Source organism: Uranotaenia lowii, chromosome 2 (assembly GCF_029784155.1).
Source record: "Uranotaenia lowii strain MFRU-FL chromosome 2, ASM2978415v1, whole genome shotgun sequence".
NCBI classification, from domain to species: Eukaryota; Metazoa; Arthropoda; class Insecta; order Diptera; family Culicidae; genus Uranotaenia; species Uranotaenia lowii.
In genome coordinates, this window is record NC_073692.1 from 112900968 (window position 1) to 112919699 (window position 18732).

Consider the following 18732-nt stretch of genomic DNA (forward strand, 5'->3'; position numbering starts at 1 on the left):
CCATACGTATGTATGTTAATGAAGAAATCAAGCAGTTTGATAAAGTTTTATAGCTCAAATATCAAAATCCTCAACGCTAGAGGAGCATCTCTTAAAACCTCTTTTTAATACCTTTGAAAACCTTTGGAATTTTGGAAAACTCCTAAAATGCAGTTTTCTATTCAAATAATTCGTAGAAGCATTATTATTCACTTTTACATAGAAACTTTTTTTTTAAATAATCTTGTTTTTGTTGATAAACTCAAGTGATTAAAACTCACATACCTAAATAAGGATAAAAAATTCCAGACACAACTGAATGACAATAATCAAGAAATAACATAATATTTAAAATTTTCAATGACATTATATAAGGAATATTATTAATTACTTGCTACACAGAAATTGTTCTATGAAGTCATCAATGGAAGTCAAACGATGGAAGAGCAGTAGGTACATATCATTAAAAGTTTTATTTCAGTCGTGACAAAATGCAATTACGAAACAAATTCTATGGCCTAAATTCCAGCTGAAGCACAAAAGTACGAATTTCCATCGGTTGCAGCACGATCTCGTACCCTTCGTTGCTAACGTTCCTCAAACTTTCAGCCGGTTCCTCTCCAGTTGCTGGAATCGGGCCTTCAAACAGATTGTTATTCTCGTGTTTCAGATAGTCTGGATCCGGCTTAAACTTGAGCCGACTGTTGTCTTCCTTCCACTGGTTCCCGGCCAGGGTCGTTTCCCGGATCTGATCGATGCTAAACGAACGGAAGATATCCTGCAAGTTGAAACGGACCGGTTTCGAGTAGGTCGGATCTTCGTTCTTTTCCAGAAGATGCTCGAACCGGACCAGCAAACTGTTGTCCTTCCACGGCTCGAAGGTGAGCAAATTAACGTTCAAGGGCAGCGAAAGGGAAACAGCGGAGTACTGTGTATGGAAATGTGTGATTAGTAAATTTTATTTACTTAAATGCTGAAAACTTACGATATTGTTAAACCGCTTCTGCCAGTCTTCATACTTGAAGTTGGTGGTATCACTGAAGAAACTCCACGTCGGCAAGAGCACTTGATTCTGCAGGAATCTCTCTCTTGCCTCTAGAGTTGGATTGCTCGTTTTCTTGGATCCGAAGACTATGTAGTGTTTTCCGCGTGCAACCAGTCCTTTACCGTATGCGTGCTCATCTAGGGCCTCTTCTACTCCGAAGGCATCATCGTGCAACAGTCTACGGTGTACCATGAGTTCCAGGGAGCCATCCTCCATACTGGACCCACCCTGAGCGCGATCAGTCAGCACAGCCAGCCGAATGTTGGAGTCTTCCAGTGCAATCTTAGCCGTTACCGGGTAGTAGTTTCCGGAAATGTTTTCCTCAAGGTGAAGATCCCAGGTATCGCGATGGTTACGTACTCGCTTGATCATTTCACGACCGTTCGAATCGGTCCAGAAGACTCCATTCGATTGGGCAGCGGTGTAGAATTTGGAAACGATTTCCTTGCCCACACGATCGTCGGTTGGAATGGGCCCAACAAGCCACTCGAACTCGACGTGTTTTTCATCGGCATAAACCCTTACGACTTGGCTGATCCACTCATTGAACACCTGATGAACTTCTTGGACCACACTACCCTTGACGACATTGATGCGCACGGTATCGGCAACGTGGTTTTCTGTTCCATTGGGTCGGAAGATGTAAGCTCCCGATGAGCGGTTTTTAAATTCTTCGTTGTCTCCCAGAGCCCCTTGGTAGTAGATGAATGTTTGACGTAATCTACTGCTGATTCCGTTGGATGTTATGGAGCTCAAGAAGCCATTGCTGTCGAAGCTAACGTTGAGGTATTTGTTTCCTATTGTGACCTCCTCAGATCTCCACTTTTTCTGAGGTTCATCCGATTGCAGCTGAGCTGAGGGGCTTTCAGGTTCGTTTACAAAATCATCAACAGATTCAATGATCCTCGACACAAAGTACGATTTGTAGCCCAAAGGTGTCAATTCGTTTGCCAGGAACACCAACTCATGAGTAGCATTGCTGAATCTATAGTTAAGAGCTAGGACTGATTCCGGAATCGGAAGCAGCTGCGATGGGATCTCGATTCCTCGGTAGTCTTTGACAATGTACTTATTTCCGGTTACCGGTACCCTGACATATTGATAGCCTGAATGGGCCAGCGGATTGTAAAGTGTCACCATGAAGCTGTCTTTGGACTCGGTCAACTCACACTTGCTAATATTGAGGGCGTGACACGACTCAAAGGCAAAAGTAAAATCTTGCTTGAATCCATGCTTTTTGAATGAAGCCTTCTTTTGCGCAGGATCAACCATCTTGTTAAGAATAACCTTCGTGTTTGAGGCACAAGCCTCGATGGCCCGGTGCAACATCCTAGAATAATCGTTGGCCACATGTTGTTTCTCCGTTCCGGTGACCGCGTCGTGATGCTGCATGACTCCCATGGCCTCACGCAACAAATTCAAATGAGGCGTAAAATATTTTTCCTTCGTCGGGGCCAAAGCCGTAAGCTGTTTGCAAATCTGCAGGAAGTGATTGCCTACCCGTTCGAATCTTTTGACAGTCGGCCTGGAAGTGAAGTATCCAGTCCAGAAGGAATGCGGATCCGAAGCGTACGGGAAGAAGTCATCGCTCTTGGTAGGCCAAGTGATATCGGCGTCGTGGAGTGCCTTCAAATAACAAGATGGTGTCGAGTAGAACACGTTCACATTGGACCCATTCGCCTGTCGAGCGTTGGTGTACCTGAAATATTTGTAGATGAAATTAGCTTAAGGTGGTCTTTGAACAAAGCACAATCCATACTTTATTAGCTTATCTTGGTTTTTGAACCACATTTCAGCATACTGATAATGGAAATCCTCGCCCATGGTAAGAACTATGTTATTAGTGCGGTATGATAGACTCATATTCTGTACAATGGTTATGAACTGGTCAACCTGGGGTGAAAGATTAAAATGTTGTATGTACAAATGATTGACACTTATCGCGCTACTAACTGTGACCAATTTCTGAAATTAGTTTAACCCACTCGAGACGGATTGCACACCGTGTGTGCAATGACTTTCCGAGGCTATAAGACCGATTGCACACCGTGTGTGCAATGGAAGTTGTTTTAACTTTTTCATGATTTTGATTAAACTAGTGGACCAATTTTATTGGTTCTTGAACCAATAGAATCTTTAAAGCATAGGTAAACATAATTTGACAATGGTTTCACTGTGAATGAGAATGTTTTCAAAATATCTGGGGATGAAAATGACATAAAATTAGCCAGCGCAGACAGATGTTCGTTTCGTACAGACTATTGTCGATACAGACAATAGGGCATTTGCAGGCTATTTGTGCTGTTGTTGTGGAAGTTTGCGTTGTTGATTGTTTAGGTTATGGTGTGGAGAGAATAACTGAAATTGATATGCACCTTGGACCTGGTGTATAGCGTTTGTGTGAATTCCGTGTTGTAAAGTCTTATTTTTAACCTTCCTAGGCCGTTCGGGTCAATATGACCCGAAGCAAACTTTAAAATCGTCATAACTCCTTTGAAAAAAATCGGAAAAATATGAAATTTGGAACATATTACTAAAACCACGAGATACATAACCTGTAGAAAAAGCAACTTCCTGTGACCACCGGAAATGCCACAACTGGCAAGCCGAAAAAAAAAGTTACACAAAAGCCGTTCGGGTCAATATGACCCGAGAGTCTGCGCGCGTTCCCCTGATGATATATGTTAACCGATTTTCATGATTTTACATTCATTAGTTAGGAAATTTATTCTAGTTTCTGAATGTATAAAATTTCACTTGATGTAACTTATCCGAACGTCTGGATTCTGCTCCGAATGGAAAAAACCCCCGAAAATAATGTCTTTTCAGAATTCCCATATCTTCTCATTGCTTTGACGTATTGAAATTATCTAATAAGTTTTGAAATTGTGAAAAATAAATCTTTTTAAACATAAAGAAAAATTGATGGTCATATGGAATTTTCGGTCGCTAGCGTGGAATTTCTGAAAAAAAGCTTCTTTTTATGAACTTTTGCTTTGCAGTGTTGTATCTCATTCTTAACTGAACCGATTTCCAAAATTCAAATTTTAGTTTTATTTGGATAACATGATAATCATTTTCACTGAATACACTTAGTATCTCAAATATTACTGTTGATCGTAATACGACAATGAAAACAAGAAAAAATCGTGATTTTCGAACCCGTCTGTTATGATGCGCACATTTCTCATTTTGTTATCGTGATTTCTTAAAACTTTTCATCAAACCTGCCCATTTTTTATATACCCAATGATAATTTCATTCAAAGCTTCTTTTAATTCTCATAACACCACGAAGAGTTCAAATTATGATTTAAATTACTTTTATGCACATTTTGTCTTATATTTCACATGTAAATTAGAACTCGATATTTATAGTATTATAAACTTAAAGATTTAAATCGTTGTAATATTGGTTGTGATTGTTTTTCATATAACAATATCCACGCGCTTCCGGAATCATTTAAATTAAGTGTCGTTTTGAAACCACACTATGCATTAAAGATAAAATAAATTCTGAGCTAGGTCTCTGTAACTTTGAAAAGCTGAAAAACAATCAAAATGATGAAGACAATGACTTAGCTATGAATTAGGTACGTAAAAATATTCATACGTATCAGCACAAACCACCCTAAGTAACCGTGCTGGCGATTCCTTCAGTCTGCCATAGAACGGCAGATTTCGAGAGCACGACTGGGAGAGCCATGGATTTTGTTCGATTTACGCTCTCCCGGGGGGTTGTGCTTGCTTGCTAGAAAACTTTTGAAAATCTGGACGAATTCCGATATCTTTTAGTAAATTCGGAAAACGTTGCTACAAATTTTTGAAAAACCACATAAACAGCATATCAATCGATTGTAGAGATTAAAATCTATCATTGGGTATATAAAAAATGGGCAGGTTTGATGAAAAGTTTTAAGAAATCACGATAACAAAATGAGAAATGTGCGCATCATAACAGACGGGTTCGAAAATCACGATTTTTTTCTTGTTTTCATTCTCGTATTACGAATAACAGTAATATTTGAGATACTAAATGTATTCAGTGAAATGATTATCATATTATCAAAATAAAACTAAAATTTTAAGTTTTGAAAATCGGTCTAATTATGAATGAGATACAGCGCTGCTTAGAAAAAATGTTACCTCTTTTGAAAAGTGAGAATTTTTTTTCCGGTAATTCCAAGATCGCGACCAAAAATTTTTATATATGTTTAAAAAGATTTATTTTTCACAATTTCAAAACATATAAAAAAATGTTTTTACACCAACCTATACTGCAGATATAAGAATTTAAAAATGATGTCTTTTTTCTGTTCAAAGCGTTCTATAGGTCATCTGCTAAGTCAAATCGATTTAAATTTTTTATATTTGAAATCTTGAATAAATTACCCAAACAATGAATCTAAATTCATAAATATCGGTCAAGATATGTGACCAGTGGAACGAAATCAATTTACTAGTCAAAACCAGCGAAAAATAATTTGTTCAAAATTTTGCGAACGGCCTAGGAAGGTTAAATTCTCAAGATTTTGAGTGTGCTATTGGGTTCTTTAGCCCTTGGCGGGGAGTTTTAGTAGATTCTATTTTCACAAAGGTGTTCTCGAAATCTTTATCTTATAGTTGAAAATATTATTTACGGTAGCTATCGAATGATCAAATAAAATTTAAATTATTGGTTATTTTTTACAATTTATTTTAAAAAAAAAACAAATGGAATAAACTTTAGCTCTGTAAGTGTTTGCTTATAATATCATCATCATTGAATTTCATTCTTTTTCATGAAATGTATTCAAACAATCAATTAATGAATTTCTAGGAAATTCTTGTTTTATATTGTATTTTTTTTTTAATTTGAACGCTCCGTTCGATGTGCCTTCATGAAATGTTGGACAAATCACCCTTATTCCAAGGTGCTATTCAGAAAAATGTACGAAAGATTATGTGATGAACACTAAATTTTTCATTGCATATTTTTATGAAATATAGTTCTAAATTAATACAAGAATAAGTTAACCGGAGTTTAATAGTTAGACTACTTAAAAAGTTCTCGGATAGAAAAAAAATCCACAGGAGAAAAACTTGGGTAGAAACCGACAAAGTAGTAACCATCGTCATAAATCACAAGAGTAAACATATTTTTATTGGAAAAATTTTTAAAAGCACTAATTGTTGGTTCAAACCACATTACATAATATTCCTTGCATTATACTTTTTTCTTTTATAACCAAACAAAAATTGAAACGAAGGTTGATCATGTTTTAAATGGTGTATTTTCATTTTTCTGCCCATTGCACACCGTGTGTGCAATGCGGCTCCTCGAAATAATTTTATTTCGAGGAGCGGACTGCACACACGGTGTTTAATGGACGTTTTTCGTAAATTTACGATTAAATTTTGAAAATTTCGTTGTATTCATGTTTTTCAGATAAAAATTGATCGAATCAAAGAATAAAAATTTTTGGCTCCTGGGGGACGCGTTCGAAAAAAGTCGCCGTCTCGAATGGGTTAAACCACAGATGAATTTTAACTACACAAACCTTTGTTTCGATAAAAACTCCTTAAAGTGCTTATCCCGTAAATTTAGAAGATACAAAGATTCCCAAGCATCCAAAATTTTCATAAAACGGGTACGAAAAAGCTTAGTCAGCCCCCTCGAAGTACGTTCTATGCAGCTCAAAATTTACGTTGTCATTGATTCTTTCAACTTCCAAGACAAGTATAAATGATCTTCTATTGAGCTTCAAGCTGTGTTTTAATTCAGCTTCCTAAAAATCGTAAAATTAGCAAAAACATACTCTTTCTATCTCATTTCCACCCTACACATCAGTTGATATCACCTTCTCTTGATGATTCAGTATGATTAGTAGGGTAGAAACACTAGTTATTGAACAGGTACCAGACATTGAACTCTAGTAAAACATTAACAAGTAAAAACAATGATATACAGTAGAAAAATTAAACAAAACGCGTTGTGCCACTGTTGGAGCATTTTCTAACTCTGTAAAATTTTTTATCAAGATTTTCGGACTCTTTGAGCCACAATCTGCAAAACTAGAATATTTGTTCAAGTTTCGAAATGATTTTTTGACTGGATGAAGAAAACGACCGTTTTTTAGATGGGGAGAAAAATTGGATTAAAAACAAATAACACTCTATAGTAATATCATGACTGTTTTCCGATAAGTCTTCTTAATTTATTTCTGGAAGAGTGGCAGCCATTACTCTCTGTATTTTCTTAAAATTTTACAAATTAAAGTGTTCAATCATTGGATCACCGAAAACGTCAATGTTTCAATAATTGAACGTTCAATTTTGCCATATCCGTTTTGAAAAGAAATGCATGTACCAATTATTTAACAAACATCGGTTGGGTGCTTGGAAATGTAAACAAACTGTTTCTTGGTTGCTAGCTCAACTCAGAATGCCCCGGCAAGGTATTTAATTGAATGAAATACCCCAAAAAGTATACAAGGAATTCCAATGTTTGAATGTTCAATAATTGAAACACTGACTGTTCAACATTTGAATCATCGTGTTCAATAATTGGGGCCAAAACAATTTTTAGTAAAAAGGCTTCAATTATGGTTTTAAAACAAATTTCTGCTAAAAAATCATATCGATTCGAAGCTGTGGAGCAAGCTTTAACTACACTATCAAAATATCATCTAAAAAACCTTTCTTTATTTTTTGTGGATCACATATCCGATGAATCTCAGAGATGGTGTTCAATATATAGTGTTCTTACCCTACATGTTACCACCATGATGCTACGAGCCGGATTCCAAACTCCACAAATTGCGACTTGTCGAGATTTGTTCAATTTTTAAGTCGATTGCTTCATTCCTACATACTTATATCGCATCAGAAAGGTCACTCAAGTTTCAATATACTTAATGATAAAAAACTTGCCCGGCTTGGGAATCGAACCCCGACCTTCGTGGTGAGAATCGAGCACGCTAGTTCATACAATTCACACCAGGATGTCGTTCCAACTGAAACTAAAACTCGAAGTGGTTATATGATTTTGAAGCATACCTGCACTCGCACCCGCCCTACCAGACAGTCAGCAAGTCGGGAAGAAAGCTCCTCAATGCACTTTTTGTGGCTTTGTGAATTCCGTAATAGCTTTGACCTATTTCCCATTTTTGTGATTTTAGTCCCTCTCAACGTACATATGAATCACTTTTGCAACTTTTTAGTTCAATAATGAGTACATATAATTCAGGAGTCTGAAAACTGTGTGCTGATGAGCGGAAATCTGTTTTATGTGCATTAGAAAAATTTTTCTGTTGAAATTTCCCACCGTTTTCGGGAATTTTATTTCATAATATAAGTAGTCAAAATAGCCGATTTTCGGAACCGGGCGGGTTATATGTGCATATTTATGATTTTAGCTATATTCAAGTTCCGCTTGCAATATTTTCGTATAATTCAATTGAAAACGAAAGGAATTGATGCTTAGCTTACATCAAAGCTGAAATTTTGGCGAAATTTTAGATCTAGTACGAAACCTAGTAAGGGATGCCATAAGATCATATTTCATGGTAATATTTTGTTCATATAATATTTTTATCAAATCAGTATTAAGCTCTTCTATTTCCATTGTCACATTGTAATTAGGGAGAGATTATGAGATTTTTCATACATTACACAGGAAACAAACTAAAATCTTCGTTTTTCGTCATTTGCATAAAAAAGTTAAGTCATTAGCGTAAAGAATCTAAAGTTAGTGATGAAATAATTGATTTCAGTATGAAACATATTGAATGAAGTGGAATCATTCAATGACTCGAATTAGAAAATAGTTATGAGTCATTGAGAGATGATTTATCAATATAAAATTTTACTGTTAATGAACTAGAAATTTGCGTGTTGAATGATTCGATAGGACTATAAGATGTGTCCTCTTGCAATATTTTAAATTTTTTTAGCTTACTATAGGCCCTGACCATTCCGACACTCGATTTCGTTTTTTGGATAATTTATCCAACAGTACGCAATATCGATTCCAGAATGCACATCGATCGATTTGAAGCATTTCTTCCCGGCAACGTTACACGATTTGTCTATGTATCGTGTGACCAACATCTTTTAAATAAGAATTGATGAATCTCGTTTTCAAGCTTTTTTTCCTCGCATTTAAGCTTTTTTTGCCTTGAAAGCATAGGAGATGAAAGCTCAAATCTGAAGAAAAAAGCTTAAATCTGTCAAAAAGGGGAAATCTGAGAGATGTTCTCCACACGGTTTGTTTAACATTACCGGGAAGTGGCGGCACTTCGGTTTGGCACAGTTCTTTAATTGTGTTGTGTTGCAGAAAATCAACACAACGCAGTTTCCAGTTGTGTTTCGTCAACTATGTCGGATTTTGTGTCGCACACAGAACTGTGCTGTGTTGCGGCTGACATGCAACTAAAGTAGATCAACACAGACACAGCACAGCTTCGTTTCGGATGTGTCGTGTCATCAAATTGTGTTGCACTTACTGTGTTCGTGCTGTTTTCGGTACCTGAAAACAATGCTCTCTACTTTTCATAACAACTATGTCATCATTCTGGAAATCTGTCTACCTATATGGCGGATGCGCTTGTAAAGGGTATAGATAAAAAAGAAGAAGATCAAGAAATTGAATTAAATTAAGCATCCACAAACAGAAAAAGATCTGAACAAAAAATCTTCTCTTTATCAATTTTAATACAGAGTGTAAAAACCCGTCGATTTGGCTCCGCCCATTTCTCTGACGCTCGGGTATTTGACGCTATAAAAAGAGCATACCCAGCGCAGTTGGGCTCATTCGTTTAACTTATCTCAAAATGAAAGCATAGGTTCCTCCAGTATTTACCAAGAGGATGGTTCCTCCAACGCCTTCCAAGTTGACGGTCCCTCCATTCTCCAAGAAGAAGGCAACGGATGGATAGGGAGATTTGCCAACATTTAGAGTTTATCTTGAGGTTCATTCCAGAATAATTGGAAAATTACGACAGAGCTAACCTGTTATTTCGAAGAACTTTGAATGAGCACAGACTTTTTGCATGAAAAGTGAAATAACCCGTGGAATGAACCATGAGTTGAAGTCAAATTTCGTTGTCTGACGCCATCTTGAAATCTAAGATGACGGGCTTCGCGGAATTTCATAATGATTTTAATAAATAAAAATCAAATGAAATTTTCACAATATGAGTTTATTTTATTTACATAGTATTCCGTCTCACGACATAACTTGACGAACATAATTCCTAAAATTCACTCGGTTCATAGCAACCGTTCTCCAATTTCTCGGGCACCCCACGTTCGCCAGATCACGCTCCACTTGGTCTAACCACCTCGCTCGTTGCGCCCCCGCTCGTCTTGTTCCTACCGGATTCGTAGCGAACATCTGTTTTGCAGGACAGTCGTCCGGCATTCTCGCAACATGTCCTGCCCAGCGTATCCGGCCAGCCTTCACCACCTTCTGGAAACTGGGTTCGCCGTAGAGTCGCGCGAGCTCGTGGTTCATCCTTCGCCTCCACACTCCGTTCTCCTGTACGCCGCCAAAGATGGTTCTTAACACTCGTCGCTCGAATACTCCGAGTGTACGCAGAGAACAACCGGTCTAATGAGCGTCATATACAAATTACACTTCATGCGAGGGCTAAGTCTTCTCGACCGCAGTTGCTTGTGAAGTCCATAGTAGACACGACTTCCGCTGATAATTTGCCTCCGGATCTCACGGCTGGTGTAATTGTCTGCGGTCACCAGTGAGCCGAGATAGACAAAGTCTTCGACTATCTCCAGCTCGTCGCCGTCGATCGTGACCTTGTTATTATTGGACAAGCGGGTTCGGTCGGTTTCGGATCCGCAGGCCAGTATGTACTTCGTCTTGGACGTATTAATCATCAACCCAATCCTTCCTGCTTCGCGTTTCAGTTTGTGGTAGATCTCCCCCACCGCCGCAGATGATCTGCCGACAATATCAATGTCATCGGCAAAACAGATAAGTTGACTGGATCTGTTGAAAATCGTGCCCCGCATTTCGCCCACCACTCGTCGAATAACACCTTCTAGCGCCACGTTGAACATCATGCAGGATAGACCATCACCTTGTCGAAGCCACCTGCGCGATTCGAATGAACTCGACAATTCACCCGAGATCCGCACACAGCACTGCATTCCATCCATCGTCGCCTTGATCAGTCTGATCAGCTTCCCGGAAAAGCCGTTCTCGTCCATGATTTTCCATAGCTCGTTACGGTCGATCGTGTCGTATGCGGCTTTGAAGTCGATAAATAGATGGTGCGTAGGGACGTGGTGTTCTCGGCATTTTTGGAGGATTTGCCGTAATGTGAATATCTGGTCCGTCGTAGACCGTCCCTCCATGAAGCCGGCCCGATGACTTCCCACGAATCTGTTTGCTTGTGGCGTTAGGCGGCGGAGTAGGATTCGGGACAACACTTTGTAGGCGCATTGAAGACAGTGATCGCTCGGTAGTTCTCACAGTCCACAGTCGCCATTTTTGTAGATGGGGCATATTACCCCCTCCTTCCACTCCTCCGGTAGCTGTTCTATGTCCCAGATCCGGACTATCAACCGGTGTAGGCAATCGGCCAACCTGTCCGGGCCCATTTTGATGAGTTCAGCTGCGATGCCATCCTTCCCAGCCGACTAGTTTCTTTTTAGCTGGCGAATGGCTTCCTTAACTTCACTCATCGTTGGGAGTGGCTCCTCTTCGTCGTTGGCTACGCCGGCGATGTAGCTTCCCCTACCGTCTTGATCTCCTGCATGTGCGCCGTTCAGGTGTTCATCGAAGTGCTGCTTCCACCTTTTGATCACCTCTCGATTGTCCGTCAGGATGCCTCCGTCCTTATCCCGGCACATTTCGGCTTGCGGCACGAAGCCTTTGCGGGATGCGTTGAGTTTCTGATAGAACTTTCGTGTTTCTTGGGAACGATGCAGCTGCTCCAGCTCCTCGAGCTCCTCCTTCTCCAGGCGGCGCTTTTTCTCCTGGAAAAGTCGGACTCGCTGCCTCTTCCGCTGTCGGGGATTTTCCACATTTCTACGGGTGCCTCTTTGCACTACTGCCGCCCGCGCGGCATTCTCTTCGTCCATCACCCTCCTACACTCCTCGTCGAATCAGTCGTTCCGTCGAGATCGCTCCACATAACCGATGACGTTCTCCGCAGCACTGGTGATGGCTGTTTTGATGGTATCCCAACAGTCCTCGAGAGGGGCTTCGTCAAGCTCGCCCTCTGCCGGCAGCGCTGCTTCGACCGATAGCGCGTAGTCTGCCACGACCTCAGGTTGCTTCAGTCGCGCGATATTTAACCGAGGCGGGCGCCGGTTTCGCTTGTTGTTAACTACGGAGAGTTTTGGGCGCATCTTCACCATCACCAGATAGTGGTCTGACTCGATGTTGGCGCCTCGACAGGATCTGACGTCGATGATGTCCGAGAAGAGCCGGCTGTCGAACAAAACGTGGTCGATCTGTGATTGCGTTTGGTACGGTGATCTCCAGGTGTACTTGTGTTGGAGGCGGTGCTGGAAAAAGGTACTGCGTACGGCCATTCGTTTGGAGGCGGCGAAATCGATAAGTCTGAGGCCGTTTTCGTTGGTCAGCTCGTGCGCACTGAACCTTCCAATTGTCGGTTTGAATTCCTCCTCCTGGCCGACCTGAGCATTGAAATCCCCGATGACGATCTTGATATCATGTTTTGGGCAACGGTCGTATTCACGCTCCAGCTGCGCGTAAAATTCGTCTTTGTCGTCACCGGTACTTCCGAGGTGAGGGCTGTGCACGTTGAGGATGCTGATGTTGAAGAACCGGCCTTTGATTCTCAACCGGCACATTCGTGAGTTGATCGGCCACCACCCGATCACGCGCTTTTGCATCTTTCCTATCACTATAAAAGCTGTTCCAAGCTCGTGTGTGTTGCCGCAGCTCTGGTAGATGGCACGACCATCTGGGTACGTTCGTACCGTGGAGCCCTTCCAGCATACCTCCTGCAGCACTACGATGTCGAATTTGCGGCTCTTCAATTCGTTGGAGAGCACGTGGGTACTGCCCACAAAATTTAGAGATCGGCAGTTCCATGTTCCAAGTTTCCAATCGCTTGTCCCTTTTCGTCGCGTGGGTCTTTGCCGATTTCCATCCGAAATTTGTTGTTCGTTGTTCGTTGCTTATGTTTTTTTAGTAGTCACAGACTCGCAAGGCCCGCAGCTAACCCCATTATCTCGCAGGTGAGTATGATGATTTCCACCCAATATGAGTATTGGGTGAAATAATAAATAGAAGAAGTCGAATTTCGCTATTCTTCTAACGAACTTCTATTCGTTTGGTCCTTTCACCCAATATCCATATTGTGGAAGTTTCATGCGATTTTCAGTGATTAACAGCATTTTAAAGTTCAGTGGAGGCCGCCATCTTGGATTTCAAGATGGTGTCTGATAGCAAAATTTGACTTCTAGTTTAGCCCTTTAGCCAATTTTCATATTGTGGGGGTTTCATGCGATTTTCAGTCATCAACAGCATTTGAAAGTTCTGCAGAAGCCGCCATCTTGGATTGTATTATGGCGTCGGATAGCGAAATTTGACTTCTACTAGTTAAGCTGTTTCTTTCAATACTCATATTGTGGGGGTTTCATTTGATATCCAGCGATTAACAGCATTTTAAAGTCCAGTGGAAGCCGTCATCTTGGATTTCAAGAAGGCGTCGGAATTAAAAATCGACTTCTTCAAGTTTAGCCCTTTCACCCAATATCCATATAGTGATGGTTTAATGCGATTTTTTGTCATTTACAGCATTTAAAGTTTTATGCGATTTTCAGTCATTTACAGTATTTTAAAGTTTAGCGGTAGCCGCCATCTTGAAATTTAAGATGGCGACGGACAACGAAACTCGACTTCTACTCGTTTATCACTTTCATATGATAACCATATTGTGAAGGTTTCAAGATATTTTTAGTAATTTACAGCTTTGAAAATAAAAACAGAAGCCGTTATAGTGAATCAATGATAACATCAACTAACAATTTTTTCCCACTAAAGCATGGATCTTCTTAAATCTTTACGCACTGTTTATAATACCGTAGCGCTCCTAGTTGTAGGGTCTGGAATGTTTTGACAGTTCTTTGTTCGGAAATATTTCCTCTATCAGTGCTGAAAATTTCATTACGATTCGTTTTGTTCCAAAAAATATAAACGTGATGGAAGACGCGAGAAGAAAATCAATTTTTGACACCCACGTCAAAAACCCGACGTAGTTGGAAATACGATCTTATCGGGCCAGTAAGCAACCAAATCGGACATCGAAGAAGAATGTAGAAGCCAAAGGACGGGCCCGGAAGTTATACAACAAGGTTCTAACGAAGTACGACGGATGCATCCTCATGGATGACGAAACGTACGTGAAGATGGATTTCGGGCGGCTTCCTGGCTGAAAATTTTGCAAAGCCACTGATCGGGGTGATGTCCCCGCCAAGTGGCAAGGTATTTGCAGCTGCGGACGAAAAACTCCGGTTTTTGTGAAAAAAAGACCATGGACTCCGAAATGTACAAGGAGGAGTGCCTGAAAAACGTTTTTTCCGTACATGAGCTCTTATTAAGGACCAGTTAAGTTTTTGCCAGCTTTGGCAAGCTGCCACTACAGCAAATAGGTACTACAGTGGTATCAGGCCAACGGGTGGATTTTGTCGAAAAGGACATCAACTCACCCAACTGCCCTCAATTCCGTCCTATCAAAAAATTTTGGGTAATTGTCAAGCAGAAGATGAAATAAAAATGATAGGACGACTCGGGATGCAACAGAGATGAAGAGATTGTAGAAAAAAATGGCCGCTGAGGTTAGCGAATAGGGTGTCCAAACTATGATGAGTGGTACTCGACGAAAAGTTCGAAATTTCATCAAAACAACATCGGAAGAATTTATTTATTACTAGCTGATCCCATACGAACTCCGTTTCGCATTTATTTAATTTAGAATATGTCATGAACAGTTTGAATGAATGTCAATTGCCAGACCTTTTCAGATGCGGCCAAATGCATTGTTAGGCAATAATTACAAAAATGTTAAACACATAATATGGACGATCACTTTTTTCTGTAGTATGCTACTAAATTTGAAATCAGGAATCAATTGACCGTGTCAAAAAAACCCCGTATATGAATTTTCTTCTCGATGCGATACGAAATTATTGCAAAAACAAATTTATCAGTTAACTTCGACTCGATCGTTGCTTAAAAACGGAATTATTGAGAAAAAATTAAACCCCTTTCGGTGGCCTCTTTTCCAAACTTCGGTTTCGATTGTTCGTCCCTCGAAACTCCCGTGTGCGATTTTTCAAATCAATTCTTTGCATAATAACGTCAACATCTCAAAAATCAGTGAATAGTTAATATGGGCAACCCTTTTGGAGGACCTCTGACCCAAAATTGGATAATTTGAATCAATTGTTTGTTCTTATTAATTCCTATGTGTAAATTTTCAACTCAATCCGATGTATAATAACCAAGGCCGGATTAAAAGGGGGGCAAAAGGGGCAATTGCCCCGGGCCCCCCGAGGGAAAAAAGTTTTAACATTACTTTAATCATACTACTTCAATTTCTTTGAATCAAAACTAGAAAATCGGGATGAAAACTTGAAGTGTAACAACTAAAAGGGCCCCGTGAAATAATATCTTGAATAGTTTTTTCATACATAAGTTAAGGAGGCCTCCCTGGAGTAAGGAGTGAAGGAGGTCTCCCGCATTTTGCCAACTGAGAATATCAAAATCTTGGTATTGAATTTAAAAAAAATTAACCCAAAATCTGGACAAAAATAATGTTAACCAAATTCGAAAAAAAAATTGACGTTTGAAGCAAAACATCACAAATTTACATTTTTTCCAACGAAACATGTCAGTAAAGATATGCTGTACAGAACAGGTAAAATGAAGAAAAATATCTCCACATTTTCATTACATACAACAATCGTCTTGCACGATAATAATATAATAGTGAACTTTCCAAGTTATGGTCACGGCACTAAAATAGCAGCTGATTTTTCCAAAATGGGCTCACAGTGCTGAGAGAGAACACAGAAGCTTTATTTGAAAATTTTACCCGGGCAGTATCGGGGTTGATACCGGATATTATTATAACTTTTCACTTTTCAATTATTACTATTGAAATTTCCGTTCGTTTATAAAATTCTTCTTCGTTTTCTCTACCTATTTTTGAAAATAAAATAAAAAAAAAACTGTAGTTGGACCAACCGACAGTACAAAGTTTCTATATTGAATTTCCATTCCAATTTCTGTCTTAGACTTGAAATTCATATTTAAACAATTTTGACATATTTAACAAAAGTAAATTTCCTGAACTCAGCATATCATTTTCCAAACAATCATTTTCAAATTATCATGAAAACGATCTCATAGTTTAGTTGCTTATATCATTGAGTGATTTTCTTAACATGAATATTTCTATGTCTATAATCTTATCTTTTTTCAGATTCAATCCATTGAGATTTTCAAGTATTGTGTTTATTATTCAGTTATTGGAGATCAGTTTCACGATTTTCCTGAATTTTGAGAACTCATGATCTTTGTTTAAGGTACTAAACTCATTTGGATTCCTTATCTGCCTTTTTTTTTATGAGAATGATTTAATGATTGTGTGTTTTAAACATTTAATCCCTTTTCAGATTTTTTTTCAATTAATCATTTAAGCACTTTTACCCCTCCGGCTTTGAGGGCATCGAATAAAACTTGTGTCACATTTAGAATAACAATTTTATAAAAAAAATTTATCTGATGAGAATTATATTCTTAAACATCTCATGAAAATGTTTTTTTGTGTTCCAAAGATATAAATTGAAATACAAATTTGGTGCAATTTCTGCTTTGGCTCTGATTGTTACTTTGAATCTCCCTTTTTTCTTAAATTTTATTTATATTTTTTCTTTAAACTAAACTTTATTCGAAATGATGATTTAAATATAATTATATTGTTTTCATGTTGAATTTTTTATTCTTTGTTTTTAATCTTCAAGATACTTCCCAATTGTCATTTGGTAAATATTTTTCGATAAGCATAAACCAAACGATCGATGATGAAATGAAAAACATTTAGAATATCTATCCGGCCATTCTTCTGAATCAGAGAATTTTAGTTGATAAGAAGGGTGTTAATTGAGAATTAGATTTTGCATTTCGCAGCTTAAACCAGAACTTTCATTTTTGAGTAATTTCTAAACACTTCCGCAATGTTTGCGCGTGATTAATTGACAATGTATTTTTGAATAAGTACCAGAAACTATCGTCTACGCAGACAACATGGCTATTTTAAGACAGTACACCTAGGTTTTTTTTTACGCGGTTTATTTTTACACGGTTTTTTTTTACACGGCTTTTTTTACACGGTTTTCGGGAATTAACACGGTTTTTTTTACACGGTTTTCGCGAAATAACACGGTTTCCTTTTCAAAGGAAAACACTTAGAATCTTTTTGAAGTTGGGAAAATCTTAGCTCTGAGACTAAGAACGTGAAACATGAAACCCCTGAGACCTGAGACATGAGACCTGAGACATTAGACCTGAGATTTGAGACCTGAAATATGAGACCTGAGATCTCAGACACGAGACATAAGACATTAGACCTGAGACATGAGACCTGAGATCTGAGACATGAGACCTGAAATATAAGACCTGAGACCTCAGACACGAGACACGAGACATGAGACTTTAGACCTAAGACCTGAGACTTGAGACCTGAGACCTGAGACTTGAGACCTGAGACCTGAGACCTGAGACCTGAGACATGAGACATTAGACCTGAGACATTAGAAATGAGACATGAGATATGGGACATGAGACCTGCGACATTAGACATGAGACCTGAGACCTGAGACCTGAGACATGAGACCTGAGACATGAGACATGAGACATTAGACCTGAGACATTAAACATTAGACATAAAACATGAGACCTAAGACATGAGACATGAGACATTAGACATGAGACATTAGACACTAGACCTGAGACATGAGAAATTAGACCTGAGACATGAGACATTAGACCTGAGACCTGAGACCTGAGACCTGAGACCTGAGACATGAGACATTAGACATTAGACATTAGACATTAGACATGAGACATGAGGCATTAGACCTGAGACATTAGACATGAGACATGAGACCTGAGACCTGAGACCTGAGACATGAGACCTGAGACTTGAGACCTGAGACATGAGACATTAGACATTAGACCTTAGACATTAGACATGAGACATGAGACCTGAGACCTGAGACCTGAGACATGAGACCTGAGACTTGAGACCTGAGACATGAGACATTAGACCTGAGACATTAGACATGAGACATTAGACCTGATACATTAGACATGAGACATGAGACCTTAGACCTGAGACCTGAGACATGAGACCTAAGACATGAGACATTAGACATGAGACATGAGACATGAGACATTAGACCTGAGACATTAGACATGAGACGTGAGACCTGAGACCTGAGACCTGAGACATGAGACCTGAGACCTGAGACATGAGACATGAGACATTAGACATTAGACATTAGACATTAGACATTAGACATTAGACATTAGACATGAGACATGAGACATTATACATTAGACCTGAGACATGAGACATTAGACCTGAGACCTGAGACCTGAGACCTGAGACCTGAGACCTGAGACTTGAGACATGAGACATGAGTCATGAGACATGAGACATGAGA

General features: G+C 39.2%; 1 protein-coding gene across 2 annotated transcripts in view; it reads right to left on the reverse strand.

Annotated features, from left to right (window-relative positions):
* Positions 1-433: 433 nt before the first annotated feature.
* The window catches only part of LOC129746784 (lysosomal alpha-mannosidase-like), a 29908-nt gene continuing 11609 nt past the window's right edge, over positions 434-18732 (reverse strand). The window contains exons 4-6 of one of the 2 annotated variants that reach the window (XM_055740664.1): positions 2784-2917; positions 965-2723; positions 434-907 (exon numbers count right to left, since the gene is read on the reverse strand). In XM_055740664.1, coding sequence (XP_055596639.1) covers positions 491-907; positions 965-2723; positions 2784-2917 — 2310 coding nt within the window. In that variant the 3' untranslated portion in view covers positions 434-490. The remainder of the gene's footprint in view (positions 908-964; positions 2724-2783; positions 2918-18732) is intronic. The other variant, XM_055740663.1, reaches the window with a different exon arrangement.